The following is a 22060-nucleotide window of genomic DNA, read 5'->3' on the forward strand; positions in this document are numbered from 1 at the left end:
ATTAATTTAAAGATTTCAGGGAAAGCAGAAGAATGTGAACAGATATGTCAGCCTTTCCTGGACTATATAACAGCGCTGAAGGGACCTTAGTTCACCTGCTTTGGTCCAGACCAAATAGAATTTAGATTTTTTTCGTTCGGTGTGGTCCACTTTGATGTGATAATTGAACATGATGTAACTTTTTACTTGTGCATATCTTGTGACATTTGTATTTCTTTTTGTCATAAGTAAAAGTATGAAATGTTTAATGAAACAGAATAGAGTGTGAAGGCTCATCAGGTTAAAGTTGACCAGAGGAAGGGGGAGGACCATAGGGTCACAGGAAGTAACAGGGGGAAGGACCTTATATGGCCATACAGTAGTAAGGAGTAGAGGGAGGGGGCTACCGGGGTTCCCCCACGCAGCTGTGCCTTTTTCACTCCTCCCTCTCCCAAGTCTCATTGGTTTTCAGTTCACTATATAATAGCTCGTTTGGAGCAGGACAAGGCTTTTTTGGGCCGCTTTTTGCGGGCATTACTATATACTCCTATAGTTTGTCAGGCTCTGTTCCAGCAGAATCTATCTGTCTTCAACCATGGAGGCAGAAGAAAAACTTAGAAAAACTTTGTGAGTCCAAAATACTCTGAAAGATTTTTGGACTTCGAAGTACTTAGAGGCAAAGTCTTTTAAAAACACATCTTTGAAACTCTTGACACAGAATGACTTGGTTAAATATTATTAGAATAGGAAATCGGACAGAATGGTTTGGAAGTAGCAGAGTAGTATTGAGAATACCTGTCTAAGTATTTATGATTTAAGAAGATTTCGAAAAGCTTTAAATGGTACTTACTAGGCAACGCATGATATGTCTGAAGTATTGTTTCAGGTTCTACAACAAATTTAGAAACGAGATCAAGTCAACAGATAATAGGGGAAAAATAACTCTATTGAATGAGTTATGTAAGGGTTAATGCCCGACGAGGTGTCCATGTATCATGTATTAATGGACACCGTGGAGGCGAGAACTGTCCGACGCGCAGCGGAGGAGAGTTCTCGAAGGGCATATAGTCTCCTACTAATAAAAATAATAATTAGACCAATCAGTTATATTTTCATGCCTTTTTGTGATCAAATTAGATTTTTTTAAAAAGAAACTAGATTTGTTTCGAACGAATAACAACTTGTTTCCACAGCAACGCCCGAGACCTCGTATAATAACTGGAATACCCATCGCAAACCCATAAGGTTCTTATGTAATGAAAACGTAGTTCAGTACTCCAGTCAATAGGAACAACCAAGGATACGACCTGGCAACGACAGAATTTGGCTTTAACGGTGCGTTCAAATTGTACTGGGAAGTCGGACCAAGGATACGAGCAACGGGAGACTGCGGCAGCTGTTAGCCACAGAGCTACTGTTATGCTAGCAATATACAAAGTCAAAAAACATTGCGCACGCTGTACAAACAGTAAATGTAATCACCCAACATGTTTAACAACAGTTCCACCGAGCTAACAAAGCATTTCCCCCCAAATAAATAACGCATTTCACGGAGAATATGACTGGCGAACATGTGTATTACGGGCTACAGCCAGAAGTTACGTGAGGCAGTGACTGACTGACAGCAGTAGCCTGTGTCCAGATAGACAGTGAAGCCGGGCTTTGGTGGCTAAACACATGTAAACTCAGTTACAAACCTTTTCTCAAATTAAACAGGGGTCTTACTCACCTTTTTAACGAGATCACCATTGACGTTTAGCCAGAGGACATTAAGTTTAGCCACTATATTGTACTACTATCGTTACTACAGCTCTTGTGTTGCGAGCGCCATCCTGTGGTGTCCAGAGGCTATTGCACGGCAGGATATTTTAGGCTTTATATAAATCCCTTATCAACACAGTTTAATCAGCGGCGAGCCGGCGACGCATTAAAGTGGACAGAATGTAAACAGTTCCATCTAGGTGTCCACACATCAGGGGTTAATCCACACCTATGGAATGTTCTCCAGCCAATCAGAATAGAGTATTCACACAGACTTTGGTATAAAGGCATGCAACCTCTTTTCTTTTCCTTTCTTGTCCATTTGATGTATTATACCTATACTCTCTTGTATTTTGTAAATAAAATCCCTTAAATGTTGTAAAGCCTCAGTTGTGAATTAGTTTATAACTGGAACAGAAGGACTTTAGGTATAGGGTTTTTTTCTTCAAAGAGATGGTTCCGTCCTCGGGGAGGTAAGTACAATTTGATTCCACACGACGGCACATTACTGATTTAAAACACACACAACTTCATACAACTAACCTCTCTGTAAGGAGAGAATATGGTGATACACCTAATCTTTAAATATTAAAAGAATAGGTTATAATACCTTCCCAGGTTTAAACGAGGATGTTTAAATTCTGAAAATAGTATATCTGTTCTATTTTACTAGAAGGGTGGTTTACAAACTAAGTTACTCACAACTTATAAGCAATAACTAAAGAAGGATATCTTCCGTGAAAAAGGAGGAGGATTTTCTGAAACAATATTAGAAAGGGTTTATAGTTTAGCAGACATCGGCATCATCATATAGGATGAGGGGGCTCTGATAAAGTCAAACTCTGAACACGGTGGTATATATTGAATATTGTACTTTATTTAGACGTAAAATCTCAGGTGGTGAGAGGGTAAATCCAGCGCTATTAGACAAAGAGGTCGGGGTGTGCGTCTCTTGCAGGAACCGTGGTGAGAGGAGAGTAGTCTTTATGAAGGAATAATAGACAATTAAAGCATTGTGCTACAAGTTGGTTAATACGGGTTTGATAGGACATAACTAATAAACTTTTGATACTAGCTTTTCATTATAGATCAGACTTCTTTGAAAGTCGAGATCGCAATAACTTTCATATTGCCCCTTTTGCAAGTGAATCAGCATTACGAAGCAAAACCACACGTGATCTGAGGTCATTCATTTATTGGACAGACATTCTGGGGTGGAGAGAAGCAGGAAGAACGAAGTAAAAACTGCGAATTTATCATTGATATAATATGGGGTTAAAAATAATAAAAATGCCTACATCTAGCCTATAAATAAAGAAGAAAAACATCCAATTATTGTTGTTTCATATGGTTATAATACGTAGCCCTATGACAATGCCACATTATGTGGCTTGTAGCCTACGATATGAAACATAATTTTTACTGTATTTTTGCTGCTGGACGCGCGGCTCGCGTGAAGAATAGGCTCAAGCTGAAACACAGCTGATTAAGCTGTGTATCACCGCCAGCAGCAGCAGCAGCAGCAGCATGGCTCCCTTCACTAAACTCATCCTGTCTGTCTGTCTGTCTGTCTGTCTGTCTGTCTGTCTGTCTGTCTGTCTGTCCGTCCGTCTGTCTGTCTGTGTGAGGACCAGGCAGCCAGGCAGGCAGCTGGCTTTATAACGGCCCTTGGACCCAAACAAGTCCAAAGTGTGTGTGTGTAAATGCTCTGTTTGCTGTATCCATGAGTAAAAAGGTTAAATGGAGACATTGGTTGTACAGTATAAGGTTAAAATCTGAACTTACACACACACACACGCACACGCACACGCACACGCACACACACATGCACACGCACAGGCACACACACAGGCACACACACAGGTACACAGTCCAGAGGGGTATACTACAAAGCAAACTCAACAGAGCCCGGCTCTCTTTTTTTGATCTGGTTCAACATAACACATACCCTCGCTCAGAGCTAACCGGTATCACGAAGGCAGTTATCAACCTCTTATGTTGAACGAGGGTTTCAGCTTCAGGCTCTGTGCGCGTCCCCATGAAAGGGGGCGTTTGACCGTCATTTGACTCTGCTTCCGCACAGACTGGACTGATCTTTTGCCGCTAACTTTACACAAACGGACTGATTGTGAGCAGCTGAGTAAAACAAAAGTGTGTCGCCAACTTCATTCAAGAGGAAGAGTTTGTCAGTCTGAATTAATTACAGCAGAAAACAGAGAGCCGAAAAAAACTCTTACTGCAAATAGGCTAAGGAGAGTGGAATGCTGCCAGCATTGAAATTATTTATTTATCTTGCCGATCGTTCTCGCAGTGCGTAACGTGACATTATAAAACAATGAAACGTTGAACTCGGATTTAAACACTAGGCTATACCATTTAGCCTAATATATATATAGGCTACTTTGCTATATTTATCACTACGCCTATAGTCCCACACTTAAGAATGTAATTTAAGTCTGACACTGTCCCCAAATGAATAGCCTATGGAAAATCATTTAGTTTTGGGCCACATCATAATGAATACAATTTTGATTTAGACTATTAGCCTTTTATTTGAATCTTACAAATACCAATAGGCCTACATTAAAAAACCTGTAGTCTGGATTTTTCGGACAAAGATGAATCTACTGTGAGAAGCTTAACCTGCGAGTCTGCAACGATGTCCGAACTGTGACAGCTGTCACCTGTCACGTCCCAACTGTAATCGCTACTGATGAAAAGAAAGAAGCCTACAGTGAAATAATGTTGCAACCTGTGATTTTATAGAACGCTTTATTAAGAGCCAGTGTGTGTAGATCGCCAGGTAAAATCATTTGAGAGGAGAGCATAGAGTGGCGCTGCATACAGTATAGGTGTGGGCTATTTTACATTCTCAATAACTGTATGCATGTGGCAAAAAGCCCCGGCGCGATGTTACAGTTCACTCTGTAAGCCTTATGTCACGGCTTCGTTTCGTTCATTAACTTACTGATCAATAAGTTTAGATGTAACAGTTTCCTCAGTGAGAATGTAGCGCTCAGACAATACAGTCAGGTCCGCGGGATTTCTAAATGTGTAGTTTCCTTGAGGGGCAGCGCTCTAAGAGCCGAATTTAAGCTCAAACTCTGAAACAAAAACTGGTCTGAGCAGGTTAGCCGTGCAGCCTCTGTTACCACGGTGATCTAGCCAGGTAAAAAGAAAGCCACCTTTCGTGATACTGAAAACTCTGGCTTTAGACCGCTTTAGACTCAACAGACCTCGCTCAGCCCTTAATCTCGCTTCGTAGTATACCCCTCTGAGGTGATCAAACATGTTGTCATTCCAACTTGTAAACAAATACAGCAGAAAACCTTTGAATGTGTCATTGCACATCGCATGACTTTTTTTTAAGAAGTTATTTTGCTCTTCACATTTTGGAATTCCAATTTAAATTTTTCTAATGGATCTATAAAACACCGTGTGCAAATGTACGACCCTTTACAGGCCATTTAAGAGGTAGTTTGAACTTATGTCGCCCCCCTTGACGAATTCTGAAAAATCACAACAACACTGTCGGTGCATCTACATGAGGTAAAGCCTTCAGTGATGGCTCATGGATTTTATACCTTCTGCTGTACGTCCAGGTTTTTTCTTAGAAGTAGAATCAACAACTGAACACGTTTTTGGGCTCTTCTGGGGATTTTTCTGAGCTCCTGCACCAGTGTAAAACACCAGTTTGTAAACGCTGCCATACTGAGAAATACAGAGAGAGTTTTGTGGAGCTGATAATAGGCTTAATCAACTTTGTGTCAACTCGTTTGGCGATGGCTTGAATGTAACTGATATTCATTTATATGAAAAAGTTACACCCATAAAACATATATAACAAAGACAACATGAGAATAAAATTGCCCCGACAATTTTGGCGCTGAGGATGGGATTGCACGTCGATCTGATCCTCGTTAATAACCGATTCCTTAATAATAATCTTTTCCATATGGAGCAACAGTTTTTGTAGTTTGTAACTTCACCAGTTAAAGCTGGGGTGGAGGATTTGGGGAGAAAATGGCAGTTGGGATAGAGATTCGAATCCAAATACCTCAACCGCTCCACTTGTTCTCTTTGGTGCCTCCCCTATGGTCCCTCCCTGACACGCTCTACACCAACAAAGTCGTGCCAAAGTGAATGGACAGTCCCAACAGCCAATAAGAACAGAGAATCGGATTTTATTTTTATTGTTTTTCGGGGCCTCGCTCTGATTGGTCAAAGTGTCCGGCTCATGATAATTTTGACCAATCAGAAATCACATAGGGGAGAACGGGGTAATTTGTCACACGGGTTGGTTGTCACAATCGTTATATCTCGGAACCAGAAGGCGCTGTCTGTGAAATTCTGGTATGTAAATATCCAGAATTTGGATCAGAGGTCACCTACATAGTCTTCCTTGGAGTTAGACTGCTGAATTTGAGGTGAGAGGACTGTTTGTGTTTTTCATGTCAAATTGAAAATATTTAGCTCCTCAGTATTTTTCTTCTAGGTTTTTACACAATGGGTTTATAACAAAACACTTGTTACCCATACAGAGTGTGAAGGGTAAACTATAGTTTAGATTGTGGTTAGCAAGCTAATTAGTTGTCAGATGGTTGTTGGCCTTGATGCTAGCAAGAAATTCAAGTTGGGGTTGGTCGTCATATTTTTTGGGGGGTTGGTTGTCACATGTTATTTCAAGGCTGCAGCCAGAAAAGGAACCCAATAACGAAATAAATTGTCAAGCTGTATCCTCACTGACACCCCAGAGAAGGAAAGAATAGAGCAAGAAAAGGCAGCTAGCATGCAAAAGAAAAAAGGGCAACAAAATCAAAACAACCCAGTGCATCCCAAACTAGACCAGCTGCCAAGGCTACAGTAAGTTATGTAGGCCTATTTGTCAACTTGACAATGCAATTAAACTTTCAAATTTAGTTATACTTTCTTGCCTTCTTTTTAAGATTATTCCCATTAAGATTACATTGTGACAAACAACCCCATAGTGTTTGACAACCGACCCCTTGATGGGGTTGGTTGTCACAATGTGTAAGGGTGTCTTTGATGATTAATTTCTTCTTTATTACAATAAGATAGAAAAAGTGAGGGGTACACATTTCAAGCCAACACCTTAAGCTTCAATTTAATGTAGGAATGACTATTGAAAGATGTTTAGATGATGAGCAATTCTCACTAGAGTAAAAAGTGTGCCTACTTACCCCGTTCTCCCCTACCCCAGCTTTAATTTACTATGCAAATATGAATGTATCTGAACGAGCAGCAAGCTACTGCACAGTGGAGATACACTGTTGGTTTCATTACATGGATTTCACCACAACACAGATTATCACATGAAGAAAGAAACATCCAGGTTTTAGAAAATGTATTTTGATTGATTTGTGAAAGAAATGTTTGATAGTTATTGTTAGTTAGTTTGTTTTATTTATTTGTCACCTACACATTCGCACAGTGAAAGTCCTATGCACCAGTCGGGCTGTACTATATAAAGTACAAGATTATAATAATGATTGGGTGGTCACTGGGTGGTGGGCCAAGTGACATTGTCAGTCTGGTTTAACAGTCTTTTTTTTTTTTTTTTTTTTTTTTTTTTTTTAACCTTTATTCATACAGGTAAATCCCATTAAGACCCGAGACTCTTTTTCAAGGGAGACCTGTTCCCATTCCCACGTTACCATTCACACACCGATAGCAGCAGGCTAACTATCGACATTCACACGAGGCAAGGTGGCTGAAGTGTCTTGCCCAAGGACACAACGACCATGACACAAGTGGCCGGGCGGGGATCGAACCGCCAACCCTTGGATCATTGGCCGACCTGCTCTACCACCTGAGACACAGTAGTCAGATGGTCTGGGAGGATGGTCCGGTACCTGGATCAGGAGGATATGTGAGGAAACAAGAGCAGAAGAATCATCCCATTGGTTTTGTTTATTCGCTTCTTTTTTTTAACTAAATAAAATAAAATCAAATAAAATCAAACCAGTTTTATTTGTCTAGCCCAATATCACAAATAGACATTTGCCTCAGTGGGCTTTACATTCCATACAGTATAACACCCTCTGCCCTTACACCCTTAGCTCGGCTGAGAAAAAAACTCCCAGTAAAAAACCCTTTATCGGGATTAAAAAAAAGGAACACAAACACACAACTGAGAAATTGAACACACAAACAAAAGACAAAATAAAATAAACAACCAACATGGCGTACTCTACTCTACAGGTTTCTAAGGACATTGTTTAAACTAAAGGCAAATGTTAAGCAGAAAATAAAAAGTCAACTAGGTGTCATGTAGGTCCCTTCAGTAGTGTTATATAGTCCAGGAAAGGCTGACATATCTGTTTAAACTTCTCTGCTTTCCCTGAGATCTCCAAACGGATTTTCTCCATATATAGAGAACTAGAGAACTCCTTATTTGCTATTTCTGATGGTGGAGTAAAAAAGACTTTCAAACAGACCTGAAGTAGGTGTAGGGTTTGTCGTGAGGAAGTCCCACACACCGGGCCAGTTTCTCATGGACGGGGTTTTTCTCTTCCAAATGCCTATCTGTGAACGATAACCGAGTCCTCCCTGATACACAAACACACACGTCATAAGCTTTGCATGTAATGTAATGACAATAATATAGTGTGTGTGTGTGTGTGTGTGTGTGATTGTGTCTGTGTGTGTGTGTGTCTGTGTGTGTGTGTGTCTGTGTGTGTGTGTGTGTGTGTGTGTGTGTGTGTGTGTGTGTGTGATTGTGTCTGTGTGTGTGTGTGTGTCTCTGTGTGTATCCGTGTGTGTGTGTGATTGTGTCCGTGTGTGTGTGTGTGTGTGTCCGTGTGTGTGTCTGTGTGTTTGTGTGTGTCCGTGTGTGTCTCCGTGTGTGTGTGTGTGTGTGTGTGTGTGTGTGATTGATTGTGTCACTGTGTGATTGTGTCCGTGTGCGTGCGTGTGTGTGTGCGTGTGTGTGTGTGTGTGTCCGTGTGTGTCCCGTGTGTTTGTATTGTATTGTAGATTTTATTTAACATGGACATGACAATATCATTGGACGAACCAGATGCATTGTTTACAGTGTATTAGCATAAATGCTAGTTTTCAACAGCTGTCCACAGGAGGCTTTAAAAAAAAAAAAAAAAACAACTAAACAAGACAGAAACAAGATCAAATACTGATGAAGGAACTGCAAGAATCAAAATGTAGTATGTGTGTGTGTGTGTGTGTGTGTGTCCGTGTGTGTGTGTGTGTGTGTGTGTGTGTGTGTGTGTCCGTGTGTGTGTGTGTGTGTGTGTGTGTGTGTGTGTGTGCTTACAGTAGATGAGCAGGAAGTGGCCAGATGTTCCTTGGTAGTCCATCACCAGACAGATGTCACAGCTCTCAAAGACGTTTATTTTACCTCTCTCGCTGAGCGCAGTAACAGTAGCAGCAGCAGTAACAACTAGAACACACACACACACACACACACACACACACACACACACACACACACACACACACACACACACACACACACACACACACACACACACACACACACACACACACACACACACACACACACACACACACCAACAGTCTTAGTACTTTTCTGAAGGTTATTACAGAAGGATTTGTTCACATTTTAACTCAATACTATAATAATAGACTATACTTTACTACATTATGTGAAAAAGGGTCCCCACAAGTGAAGGAATATAAGTGTGTGCATGCGTGTGTGTGTTTGCGTAAGGGTGTGTGCATATGTACAGTATGTCTGTGTGTGTGTGTGTGTGTGTGTGTGTGCGTGTGTTTGTCCGTGTGTGTGTGTGTGTGTGTGTGTGTGTGTTTGTCCGTCCGTGTGTGTGTGTTTAACTCACTGGCATCACCAGTCTCCAGTAGGTAGGTCTCAGCCTCCAGGGGGTCAGCGGGTCTCGACATTTTGAGGGAGTACGAGACTGATGAATCACCTCTGACAGACACAAACCAACATTACAGGTGAAGTAAGCGGTTTATTTATGTTAATATAAGTGTTAAATCGCTCTTTATTCATACAGTGATCACTTACATAATGTTTATTTATGTTAATATAAGTGTTAAATCGCTCTTTATTCATACAGTGATCACTTACATAATGTGCGCGTTTCATAAAGCCGATCTCTCAGTCAGCTGCTCTGCATGTAATTGGCAAATAAACTTATTGGAGTATCCCGAAATTAATATCCAATCACAAGAGAGAACGCTACAAACCGACACTCGTCTCACTCATGGTCTCACTGCACGCCAGAGCAACAGATGGGTGAATGTTTATGCGCCTACAATGGCGGAGCAGGTAAAAATCCTTCCCAATGTCTGTTTTGATGGTTTTTATCATGTTTTATCACACTTATGGATCTGAGATGATGCTAGATAACTCGCTGCTTGAAGACCGCAGTGCATTAATGTGGTGACGTAGGGACGAGGGAGGGGACTGCTAACTGCAGTAACTGACAGGAAGTTAGCTAAAAGAACCATTCCGCTTACAGCACCTTTAACATAAATAACAAGTAAAATCAAAGAGTTTTAGTTTTGATGCAAATTGCAAAAATATGTTTAAAGTAAAATAGTTAAAATAAAAAGCCCCAGTGGATCAGTTAAAGGCTTACTTCACCGGTGGGAATATGAAGGTGTATCACAACTGGGCAAACTGTAGGGTTAGACAGTAAGACCATAAAACACTCTTTCTGCCTTTTCTCAGGCTAGGATGAACCGATTTTTTTATTTTTTTTTAAAGATATTTTTTGGGCATTTTCATGCTTTATTGATAGTGCAGAGAGACAGAGGTGAAATGGGGCAGAGAGGGGAGTGACATGCAGAGAACGACCGCGGGCGGGAATCGAACCCGGGTCTGCTGCTGGGCCCGGCCTGGGAGGGGGACACCTTACCGACTGAGCTAAAGGCGCCCCCGGATGAACCGATTTCTACATTGTTTGCACATTTATACTACATGGGATCTCAGAGTTCAATACACCTTCATATTTCCACCGGTGAAGTAGGACTTTAAGGCAAGTGTATGATCACATTATACAGTTTAAAGTTTAAACTCCAAAAACTCCTTTGCTTCTTGATAAGTGTTGCAATAGTATAGGTAGTGTAGTATAGGTAGTGTAGCAGCCAAATGTAAAAGTGTTGTCTGTTCTTCACTGTGTGGCCACTAGGTGGCAGTATAATCTTGCCTGTTGTACATGCCCTGCTTTCCAATACCCATACTTCCACACTATTCAGTCCAGAAAAAGAATAAGGACGTCCCAATACATGCATGTCAAATGAAGTATGCCAAAAATACCAGGATGCCCTCATACATCTGATTGCATTTTGAAGTATGGAAACCAGCATGATTCAGTATGTTGTATAGGAAAAGGGAAAAGTACGTGATTCGGAACGCAGGGAAAGGCATGGCAGGAACGGTTGTTTGGAAGGGCTTAAAGATGCTCCGAGGAACTTTGAGCTTTTATTAATTCTAGCGCCCCCTTTTGGACAAAATTGGTGGTGTTTTTACTACGCCAGCTGTTGTTCCTGGGTGAGCGTAGTATACCCATGACAAAGGCATTGAGAAAAACTATATAAAAATATCATTATTTGCACTGATGGTCTCATATGCTGTTACACGTCATGTATGATCATGAGAGGAAAAATGAGACTGTTTCAGAAATATTTAAAAGTTCCTCAGAGCACATTTAACACACTCTCACGTCTGAATGAACCATTAGACTAAACCTAAACCTTCCTGAACCACTTTTAAAATTCTCCCTAACCTATCATCATAAAATTTGATAAACAGTTAGTTTCAAACATACAGACAGACAGACAGACAGACAGACAGATAGATAGATAGATAGATAGCCTACTAGATAGGTAGATAGATAGGTAGATAGATAGATAGATAGATAGATAGATAGATAGATAGATAGATAGATAGATAGATAGATAGATAGATAGATAGATAGATAGATAGATAGATAGATAGATAGATAGATAGATAGATAGATAGATAGATAGATAGATAGATAGATAGATAGATAGATAGATAGATAGATAGTTATTACTCACTGGAACAGGTTCCTCTTGTTGAACAGGATCGTATTGTTGTCTTGGTGAAGTAGAAGCGTAGCGGAGGAGTGGTGGAGCTTTGCCATCAGATCCACCATGGAGGAATTATCAGTGACAGCCCAGACCAAGTCCCAGTGACCATAGATCTGTTTGAAGGGGACAGGAGGACAGATGTAAGGGCGCTTTACTGCTAATTTTAAGGAGTAGTAAGTGATATTTCTTTATTAATATACAGCCCCGGAACAAATTAAGAGACCAGTCTGGATTTTTCTTAACTCTTTATCTCTACATAACTCATTGAAAATTCTCTAAATGACAAAATCTTTATTGTGAATTTGGTAGAAATGTTGTCAGTAGTTTATGTTACTAGTGCATTAACAACTCCGTTCTTCTCCTCAGCTAGAACACACACACACACACACACACACACACACACACACACACACACACACACACACACACACACACACACACACACACACACACACACACACACACACACACACACACACACACACACACACACACACACACACACACACACACACACACACACACACACTCTAAACTCTCACCTTGTGTAGGTCTTGTGCTGACAGCGTCTTGTTCAGACCGTCACAGTCTTCGGGGCCCGGCGCTGCGTTGATGCCGATCACCGCCAGCAGCAGCAGCAGCATGGCTCCCTTCACTAAACTCATCCTGTCTGTCTGTCTGTCTGTCTGTCTGTCTGTCTGTCTGTCTGTCTGTCTGCCTGCCTGTCTGTCTGTCTGTCTGTCTGTCTGTCTGTCTGTCTGTGTAAGGAACATTCAGGCAACTGGCTTTATAACGGCCCCGCAGACCGGAACAAGTCCAAAGTGTGTGTGTTTGTGTTTATGCTCTGTTTGCTGTTTGCTGTTTTCACAAGTTAAAAGGTTAAGTGAGGACATATTCAGGAACCAGGTCGTATTGGGTTAAGATGTCAACGGACAAACTTACCAACTTCGGCACAGACAGAGCACATTTTGAAAGTGCTCATTTTGGTCCTTAAAAGCTTGAACGGTCGTACAAGAAATGTTCACAGGCGAGACTGGAGAGTTCATTCTTACTCTAATCAGTCGCCAAATAAATCTTAGGTTAGAAGTCCATAGGCTACCGATATTGTATACATATTTTTCTCACCAAACAGGGAACAGAGTACAAACAGTCCCAAGTGTGTGTGTGTGTGTGTGTGTGTGTGTGTGTGTGTGTGTGTGTGTGTGTGTGTGTGTGTGTTTATGCTCTGCTGTATTCATGTGTATTAACAAGATGTAACAAACCTATTGCGTTAAATTAAACAGACAAACGTACAAACATCCCCACTCTACACACTCTCACAGACTGTATTCTCCTCATAAACAAACTGACAGAAGCCTTGAATAGAGTTTGATCTTTACTGTTTATTTAATAACTTTTGGTACTCCACGTCCTTTGAAGTGAATTTACAAAGTTAATCTTGAAGAATATCCGAGTTAATTTCACCAAAATCTATTAATTTGAATGACAGCTCAGTAATGTGTGTGTGCAGGTTGGTGTGTGTTTACATTGTGTTTGTTTGTGCGATGTCATTTTCAGTGATAAGTCTGTTACAAGGTACGCGGTCAACCTGTCAAGGCCCGCTGACCCCTCACATGCTACAACACTTACTGGAAACATACAAGTGCTGCCAGTGAGTCACACACACACACACACACACACACACACACACACACACACACACACACACACACACACACACACACACACACACACACACACACACACACACACACACACACACACACACACACACACACACACAATAAAAGACAAAAATGTCCAAAAATATTATATATGAATAATTCTTTCCCCACTTTAAAAAAAAAATCTTATAATTAAACATTACAACATGGCATTTAATAATAATAATAATAATAATAATAATAATAATAATAATAGACATTTTGGTAGTTTTGAACAGGAAGCACCGAAACGAATAATGCAGATTAAGGACCCCATGCCAATCCCATCCTCGTCCCAGCCTTGTCGAGAACATTTTGAGGGGAAATTTTAATCCCTTAAGAAAGGAACAAATAAATCATCAAGGTTGTCTTTGCTAATGTAGATAATTGTTTTAAAGCTAGCGTGCGTAACTTTTTATAGAGATGAATGTTGGTTACATTAATGGTAAAGTATATATGATCTAATATTATAATTTTGCACACAATCATGTATATAAACTTTCATTTGAACAAACTTTTATGTTATGGTGAGGTAGACCGGCAGGCAAGCAGGACCCAAATGCAGAACGTAAAAAGTAAAGAGTAGTTTATTAAGGCTCAAAATGACAAAAACTCCCAAGGCAAAAAAGGCCAAAAGGCAAAAAAACACAGAGAGCGGCGTACACAAGAAACACGGGACGAGACTCACCAACAACGACAGGACAAACCGTAATGCACAGACAAGGAACAAAGGAACACAAGGAGTATAGATACAAGACATAACGAGACACAGGTGTAACACATCAGGGGAGGTAGCAGTAATCAAACAAGAGGGAAGCTTGACAGGACATGGGGAGGAACAAGACAGACGTACCAAAATAAAACAGGAAACCACCAAAACAAGACAGGACAAAGACAGACCATGACAGTTTACAAGTCTGACTTTAATTAAAATAAAATCAACCTTTTAAAATGCTTAAAGGTGCAGTGTGTAATATGACATCATCAAGAAAGTTCTACAAAGTTCTAGAATGCAACGCTCCCTGGGTAACCCCAACCCTTTAGAATAATTACAGAAGCTACAGTGGCCTTCAAGGACATGCATTAAACAATGCACCTGATGACATTCCAACTATGACACTTTCAAGATGGCGGCACTAGGCCTTGGTCCAAAATATGCAGAAATATGGACATATGAGACCCTTTCTAAGGAAAAAAAAAATGTTAAAAAAATGTTTTTCAGCTATTACGCACTAAATTAAATGTACTTATGGATATTATAATTACTTTCTACAAAATCTGCTAGGAAATAAAACCCAAAATTCTACACACTGCAGGTTTAAATGAGATAAGGGAATGTCACTCCCTTCATTTTTACAGCTCATTTGAACAATTTAACAAAATATTTGATGAACCGCAGTCAAGAGTCAAGAAGGGTTCAGGGTGGAGGGAGAAGCGGGTATACATACATACTCACCATTATCAAGCGCAGACAAACTTAGAGATTGAACGATAGGTTTCAACTAGCAGAAGAAAAGCACAATTTGTCTCAACACAAAAATCTAATTTTGACTCCTTAACTTTCTAGATATTTGTTCCACATGGGTGTTAAAAGAAAGTCTGGTGTCCAGCCCAAGTCCAATGTATTTAAAACTTTCAACAGTTTCAATTGAATCAACTTAAAGGGTTTGGATACGTACAGTAGGCTGGATACTCTTAGGTGATACCTCACAGTACAGACAGGTCGTGATGAGATATACACTGATTCTGACAAAAGGATTTTGACAACAAGCGTGTCTCCAGAATCACTGACTCCATCATTATATGGAAACATGTTGATCATCTTTAGAAAAAAGAATACAAACATGAAATGAGTTATCATGGCATTAAACCAAATATCTTAGAACTTGGTCTAAAATGGCTCAGACATCTGTGTTATTACAATTAAAAACTAAAAATATAGAGAATAGAATCATATCAAGGATTTGAAGAATCGTGACAGCCTTGATAAAGAAACTGATAAACACACACTACATGTTCTAGTTTATATGTTTGGGTAGTCTCATTTATTTCTTTTTACTGTGAATATAAAACCCTTCAGAGGCCTGTTGGTGTTGCTGCTTGCGGTTGTATTTTATCAGTTTGCGTCTCCATCTCTTCAAGAAAACATTCAAAAATAACCCTGCTGAGGCCTATGTTCCTCTTTAACAGCTTCCCTCTGCGACTGAATGTCACACTGCATGATCTCATCACCTCTCACTTCCCCTATAGAGCTACTCAATACGTTCATACACCAAATAGTTACAAGCAGACCGATGAAACAGTCGTGGAGTGTGGTGAGTACAGACATGTTTTGTGTTGAAAAAGGCCTTTATAATGTCTACACTTGGTTCCAGTGACCCTTCGTTCATTGCACTGTAAAATTTGAAGGGAGCTGACAAAATGATTCGTGTTAAAAGGGTCGGTGTAATAAGCCAATGCTTTACCTTGTTCATCCCGTTTAGTTTTCTTGTTTATCGTTTGTTTTCAATGCTAGAAAAGCGTGAACTTAATGTTTATTTATTGTTTATATTAGTCTTGTCGAAGTCTGTTGTCTTTGACTTGGAAAATAACTTAAATAAACGTATCAGAAATATCAGGAATTGTACATAAACTATTTCGTATGTAGTGGTCATGTCCCGGTAGTTTATTCACTCGAGTGTTTACTTAAATTTAAAGTTGAAGAACTTTTACTTTCCTTGAGTATTTCTCTCAATCTCAGAGGAACATCTTGTCCTTCTTCTTGCTCTGAATTTGTCCGTCCGCGATTTTAGCCTCTACATTCTTATCCTGGAAGGCAGCACTAAGAAATAAATGTAAGAAAAAGAAGAAGTTGTTTTGAGAGCTCCCTTGAGTTGAGGGGGGGGGGGGGGGGGGGAGTGAACAGTCTGAAAACTCTAGGCTGGGTGTAACCTAAATGGTGTGGAATACAAAATTCTACTGTGGGGAGAGGGATTTGGATGTGTTCGAAATGCAGACAGTGTCAAGAACAGGACTCTAAGATCTCAGTTTAGTATTATACAGAGAAATACGATAGTTTATATCTCTCATCACACTATATGCATTTCTCTTATCACACGGGTAAGACCATGGATGTGTACTAACACTCATGACTGGTAGTGTGTGAGTCTATTGAGTTTTGGCAGTAGCTTGAATGATTCTGCAATTGTGTTGATTCTGTCCAAAAACTGTATTTGTTCAAGGCAATGGTTCGAAATATCTTCTTTTGCTTTAATTTAATGTTTTAAGTGGATGTACTGTCCCGTATTACAGACTAGACATTTCTGGAGAAACAAATGTGGTACCACTTTTCTTATCTGCTACAATTTCCACACTAAATCTTCATCAGGATCTCTTGCTTGTTAGATTTTGATAATCTTTACAATTGGATTAAATGAAGGGAGCACCCTTAGCTCAGTTGGTAGGGTATCCCCCCCATGGGTCTCGGTCAGCAGCGGACCCGGGTTCGATTCCAGCCAGCGGTCGTTCTCTGCATGTCACTCCCCTCTCGGCCCCATTTCAACTCTGTCTCTACACTATCAATAAAACATAAAAATGCCAAAAAAAATTCTTAAAAAAAAAAAAACTATGTGACAGATCTAAATAATTGGGTTTGGTCCTGGGAATTGTTGGAAATATCTACTTGTGCCTTAATTTAATGTTTTAAGTGGATGTACTGTAACTGTTATTGTTATTCTTTTCTTTGTATTTCTACAGGACTGATCTTGAAGGTCACCATGCGACGCCACACCAGTTTCCCCGTCTTGCTTCTGTGCGTGCTGCTTTGTTTTAACCCCTCGCTGTCCTACTCACTGAAAAACTGCACCAACTTTCATTCTGAGAACGTCACATATGTTTCTGTATATTGCAACAATCGAGAGCTCACTGCTGTTCCTGACGACATCCCCAAAAATGTAATATCTCTAAATCTCGCCAACAATGAAATTTCAATTTTAAACAGAACAGATCTAAGTGGGTTAACTAAGCTGGATTATTTGGAGATGCAATTTAACTCAATAACATACATTTATGATGAAGCGTTTGCAGACTTGTTGGAGTTAGAATACCTTGATATTAGTTATAATCAGCTCACGTACCTGGGAGACAACACGTTTGTCGGACTGTCCAAATTAAAGCATCTGAGTCTAGAGAACAACCAAATCTCGTCCATCTCCCCGCTGGCCTTTCAGCCTCTCATCAGCTTAACTGGAGTAGGACTGAGAGCAAACCTGCTACATGTCATTTCTGATATTGTGCCAATTTTACAGCTACCAAACATACGCGCCCTCTCAGTTAAAGAAAACAAGTTCAGCTCGTTTGAGTCTGACGATCTGCCGATTAACAAATCAAACCTCAGGGGTCTTATGTTACGCAAGAATCCGCTGAGAAAGTTCAGCCTCAGAAGAGACATATTTCCTCATCTTGAGCATTTGGATTTGGGCGACCCCTCCCCAAACTTTGAGTGGGACGTCCCAGACAAGACCTTCCTTAGGAGCATAACGAGTTTTGATTTTACGGGAACTGTAATAAGTTTTGAGACGTACAGGGGTATGATTCAGAATGCAAAGACCGTTGACTATATCTTCCTGAGTTATATGAAGAAATGGTTGGATAAAGGACTGATAGACGTCGCTTGCCAGATGCCGGCTCTGACGGATCTCCATTTGACTTTTAACGACCTTTACATTTTAAACGACACACTGCTCAGGCATTGCACCAAACTAATTAATTTGAGATTAGAAAGTAATGACATAACGGAGATATCAGAGAGTTCTTTTAGATCATTAAATCGGCTAAAGTGGCTGGACATACACAACAACCATCTACCCAGAGTGCCAGTCGCCATCAGAAGTCTGTCCACACTAGAAGACCTAAATCTAGATACCAATGATATCGCAGAGTTAGGTTGCTCTGACTTTTTGAATTTGACGAGATTAACGCGACTCAATCTGGAAAACAACCGCATTTCAAAACTAAGAAAATGCGTTTTTAAAGACTTGATTCATTTGAAAAGTCTTACTATGGATGGAAATCCAATTTTTAATCTGAATGACGCCTTCACGACCAGTTTGCAGAACCTTCAGGATTTGAGAATTAATGGAAATAACATTAAAATCATCAATAAAGGAGAATTTGGGTCTCTGTCGTCCCTCCAGTCTTTGGAATTAGAGGCAAAATATAATGAATACCAACTGGAGAGAGGGGCTTTAGAAGGACTTGATCATCTCCAATACCTCACCCTTTCACTAACTTGTCCAACCAAAGAATTGTTCAAAGGATTGCCACACTTAGAAAGCCTCAACATATATCTCCTTGTTGGCGACGAGAGACCTTTAACGAACAGTTCGTGTCCTCCACCTCTTGATGAGGACCCTTTCCTCTATCTGCCGTCTTTAAAGCATCTCACCTTGACAAACAGCCGTACAGCGTACATCATCATCTCACCCAAACTGCTCACCGGTCTAAAACATTTAGAAATATTTAAAAGTAAGAAATTATTCACTAAGACACCTCACCCAGACACATTTACACACACCCCTCTCCTGACGAGTTTGGAGATAATCAGTAGTAATGTCTTTGATCCAAATCCTGCGTTGTTTTGGCCGATCCCAAACCTGGAGTCTCTGGATCTCTCTGACAGTAAGCTGAAGTCTTTAGAGTTCCTGTCCCAGGCCGGCCTGTCTGCACTCAGACGTTTGACTCTGAGACAGAATGAGATCACAGTGATCAGTGAGACGGTCTTCCAGTCTCTCCCTGCACTAACACACCTGGACCTGGCCGAGAACCCTTTCTCCTGCGACTGCTCCAACGCCGGCTTCATCCAATGGGTGAAGAGCAACAACCAAACTCAGGTTGTTAACGCCTACCAGTACGCTTGTTCCTTTCCTGCGGCCCAACAAGGCAGCATGCTGCTGGACTTTGACATCCAGTCCTGTTGGATGGACGTTAGCTTCCTATGCTTCATTAGCAGCTCTGGTGTGGTGGTGCTAACCCTGCTAGCGTCCTTCATCTACCACTTCCTGAGGTGGCAGCTAGCCTACGCCTATCACCTGTTCCTGGCCTTCCTCTATGACAGCAGGAAGAGGAAGAAGGGAGCTGCTCTCCACTACGACGCCTTCATCTCCTACAACGTTCACGACGAGGCCTGGGTCCACAGAGAGATGCTCCCAGTGCTGGAAGGAGAGCAGGGCTGGAGGCTGTGTCTGCACCACAGGGACTTCCAACCAGGTCAGGAGTCACTCTCTTCATCTCTGTCTTTATTAGGGGTCACAATTCTATGAGTGGTAGGTTGTCCTAGAGTTTGAGAGGTTCCTCCTCCCAGTAACCATGAGGTCTCTGGTTCCTCCTCCCAGTAACCATGAGGTCTCTGGTTCCTCCTCCCAGTAAACATGAGGTCTCTGGTTCCTCCTCCCAGTAAACATGAGGTGTCTGGTTCCTCCCAGTAACCATGAGGTGTCTGGTTCCTCCTCCCAGTAACCATGAGGTCTCTGGTTCCTCCCAGTAACCATGAGGTCTCTGGTTCCTCCCAGTAACTATGAGGTCTCTGGTTGGATCCCCGGCACCGGACAGGAGGGTGTTAGTAGTAAACTAGTGGTGGCTGCTATTACATCTACGGTGCACCCACCATCTCTACCATTATCTCTGTCTTTATTAGGCCTGTCACAATTCTCCAAATCCTTCATATGATTCTATTATCGATATGTTTTGTTTGTTGGTTTTAGCACAGATTGTTTTTCCACATTATTCTAGTCTAATCTAGGATCTTTGGTTTAATGCCATGATAATTCATTTCATGTTTGTGTTCTTATTTCTAAAGATGGTCACATGGTGTCATGAGGGATATAATCTCCATTATTCATTATTATCAATGTTACACACTAAGGCCTTATTGTGCATTTGATCTGAATCTGAGTTCTTACTTCTAACCAGTTGATGTTGAGGGACGGTCACCACTAGTCCATTCCAAGTTCAAGGAATCCCATCCATTCCTGGATTAATTCAACTCAAATGAATGAATGAATTACAAATGGTTGTGTTTAAAAATACACATACACGTTAAAAAAAGAAAAAAAACTTTCAGTGCCATTATGAACCAATCGAGTTTATTTGAAAGGAGGACTTCTTAAAGACTCAATTAGATAACTTAAAACACTCTATTGTCATTAAACTGTACATTCAGAGTGCACATTTGAACTAAATTACAAGTGCTGCTGTTCAAAATAAAACCCATGCCCCCCTGGTATTATTAACTTCCACCGTTCCTTCCTCTTTCTTCCCCCCCTTCTTCTCTCTCACCCCCCACCCCCCCTGCAGGGCTGGGTGACTTTGTGTATTTTTAAAGACTTGTCGCTGCAATGAGAGTTTCACATCCAGTTTTTTGTGGTTTACGAGTGTTTTCATGATGCTCGGTGGTTCAGTCGGTTTGTGCGGTCTGATCATTTGATGACCACTCCCATGAACTGTGACAACACAAAGAAACATCATAACTCCTAACTGAGTGTCAAGGCTCCACACTTCATGCTGCTGTTTGTGTCCACAGGTAAGCCCATCATAGAGAACATCACAGACGCCATCTACGGCAGCAGGAAAACCATCTGTGTGATCAGCCGGCGCTACCTGCAGAGCGAGTGGTGCTCCAGGGAGATACAGATGGCAAGGTGGGGGCTAGCTGTCTGTCTGTCTGTCTGTCTGTCTGTCTGTCTGTCTGTCTGTCTGTCTGTCTGTCTGTCTATCTATCTATCTATCTATCTATCTATCTATCTATCTATCTATCTATCTATCTATCTATCTATCTATCTATCTATCTATCTATCTATCTATCTGTCTGTCTGTCTGTCTGTCTGTCTGTCTGTCTGTCTGTCTATCTACCCATCTGTATGTCGGTATGTCCATCTATCTATCTATCTATCTATCTATCTATCTATCTATCTATCTATCTATCTATCTATCTATCTATCTATCTATCTATCTATCTATCTATCTATCTATCTATCTATCCATCCTTACACTCCGTTCTATGTGGTTTGTTTTCCTAGTTTCCGTCTGTTTGACGAGCAGAAGGACGTGTTGATCCTCCTGTTTCTGGAGGAGATCCCGGCCTATCAGATGTCTCCGTACTACCGCATGAGGAAGCTGGTGAAGAGACGGACCTACCTGAGCTGGCCCCAGGCCGGCCCACACACGGGGCTCTTCTGGCAGAAGGTCCAGAGAGCTTTGGAGACCGGGGAGGCTCCCACCGACAACACAGACCCGCTGACTGGACAAGCAGGATGCTGAGGAGTGTGTGTGTAATAAAGTGAGTCTATATTTCCCAACGATCTCAGACACCCCTAGAGTGGACCGTACCATCTAAATTTTGTCAAACCCTAACAGGCATTGAAGTAACTTTTGACTATCCCTACACAAGGTGATGTAGACATTGCAGTAATGTCAGTGGGTAGCTAGCTTGTTTAGCCCAATACAGCATCCCAAAACAAGTGTGATATGTTTTGAATGTGCCGAAAGTTTTGAACTTTCAGACA

The 22060-nt window shown here is 41.0% G+C and overlaps 1 protein-coding gene across 1 annotated transcript; it reads left to right on the forward strand.

Moving 5' to 3' along the window:
- Positions 1 to 15693: 15693 nt before the first annotated feature.
- Positions 15694 to 21815, forward strand: LOC307264028 (toll-like receptor 13; the record flags this gene model as incomplete). Its single annotated transcript, XM_080045353.1, has 5 exons — positions 15694 to 15835; positions 17256 to 17452; positions 18938 to 19766; positions 21079 to 21196; positions 21575 to 21815. 5 exons carry the CDS (start codon positions 15694 to 15696, stop codon positions 21813 to 21815), a joined length of 1527 nt encoding a protein of 508 aa, XP_079901479.1.
- Between the last annotated feature and the right edge of the window lie 245 nt (positions 21816 to 22060).

The sequence above is a fragment of the Ammodytes marinus genome (assembly GCF_949987685.1).
Source record: "Ammodytes marinus genome assembly, chromosome: 17".
Taxonomy (NCBI): domain Eukaryota; kingdom Metazoa; phylum Chordata; class Actinopteri; order Uranoscopiformes; family Ammodytidae; genus Ammodytes; species Ammodytes marinus.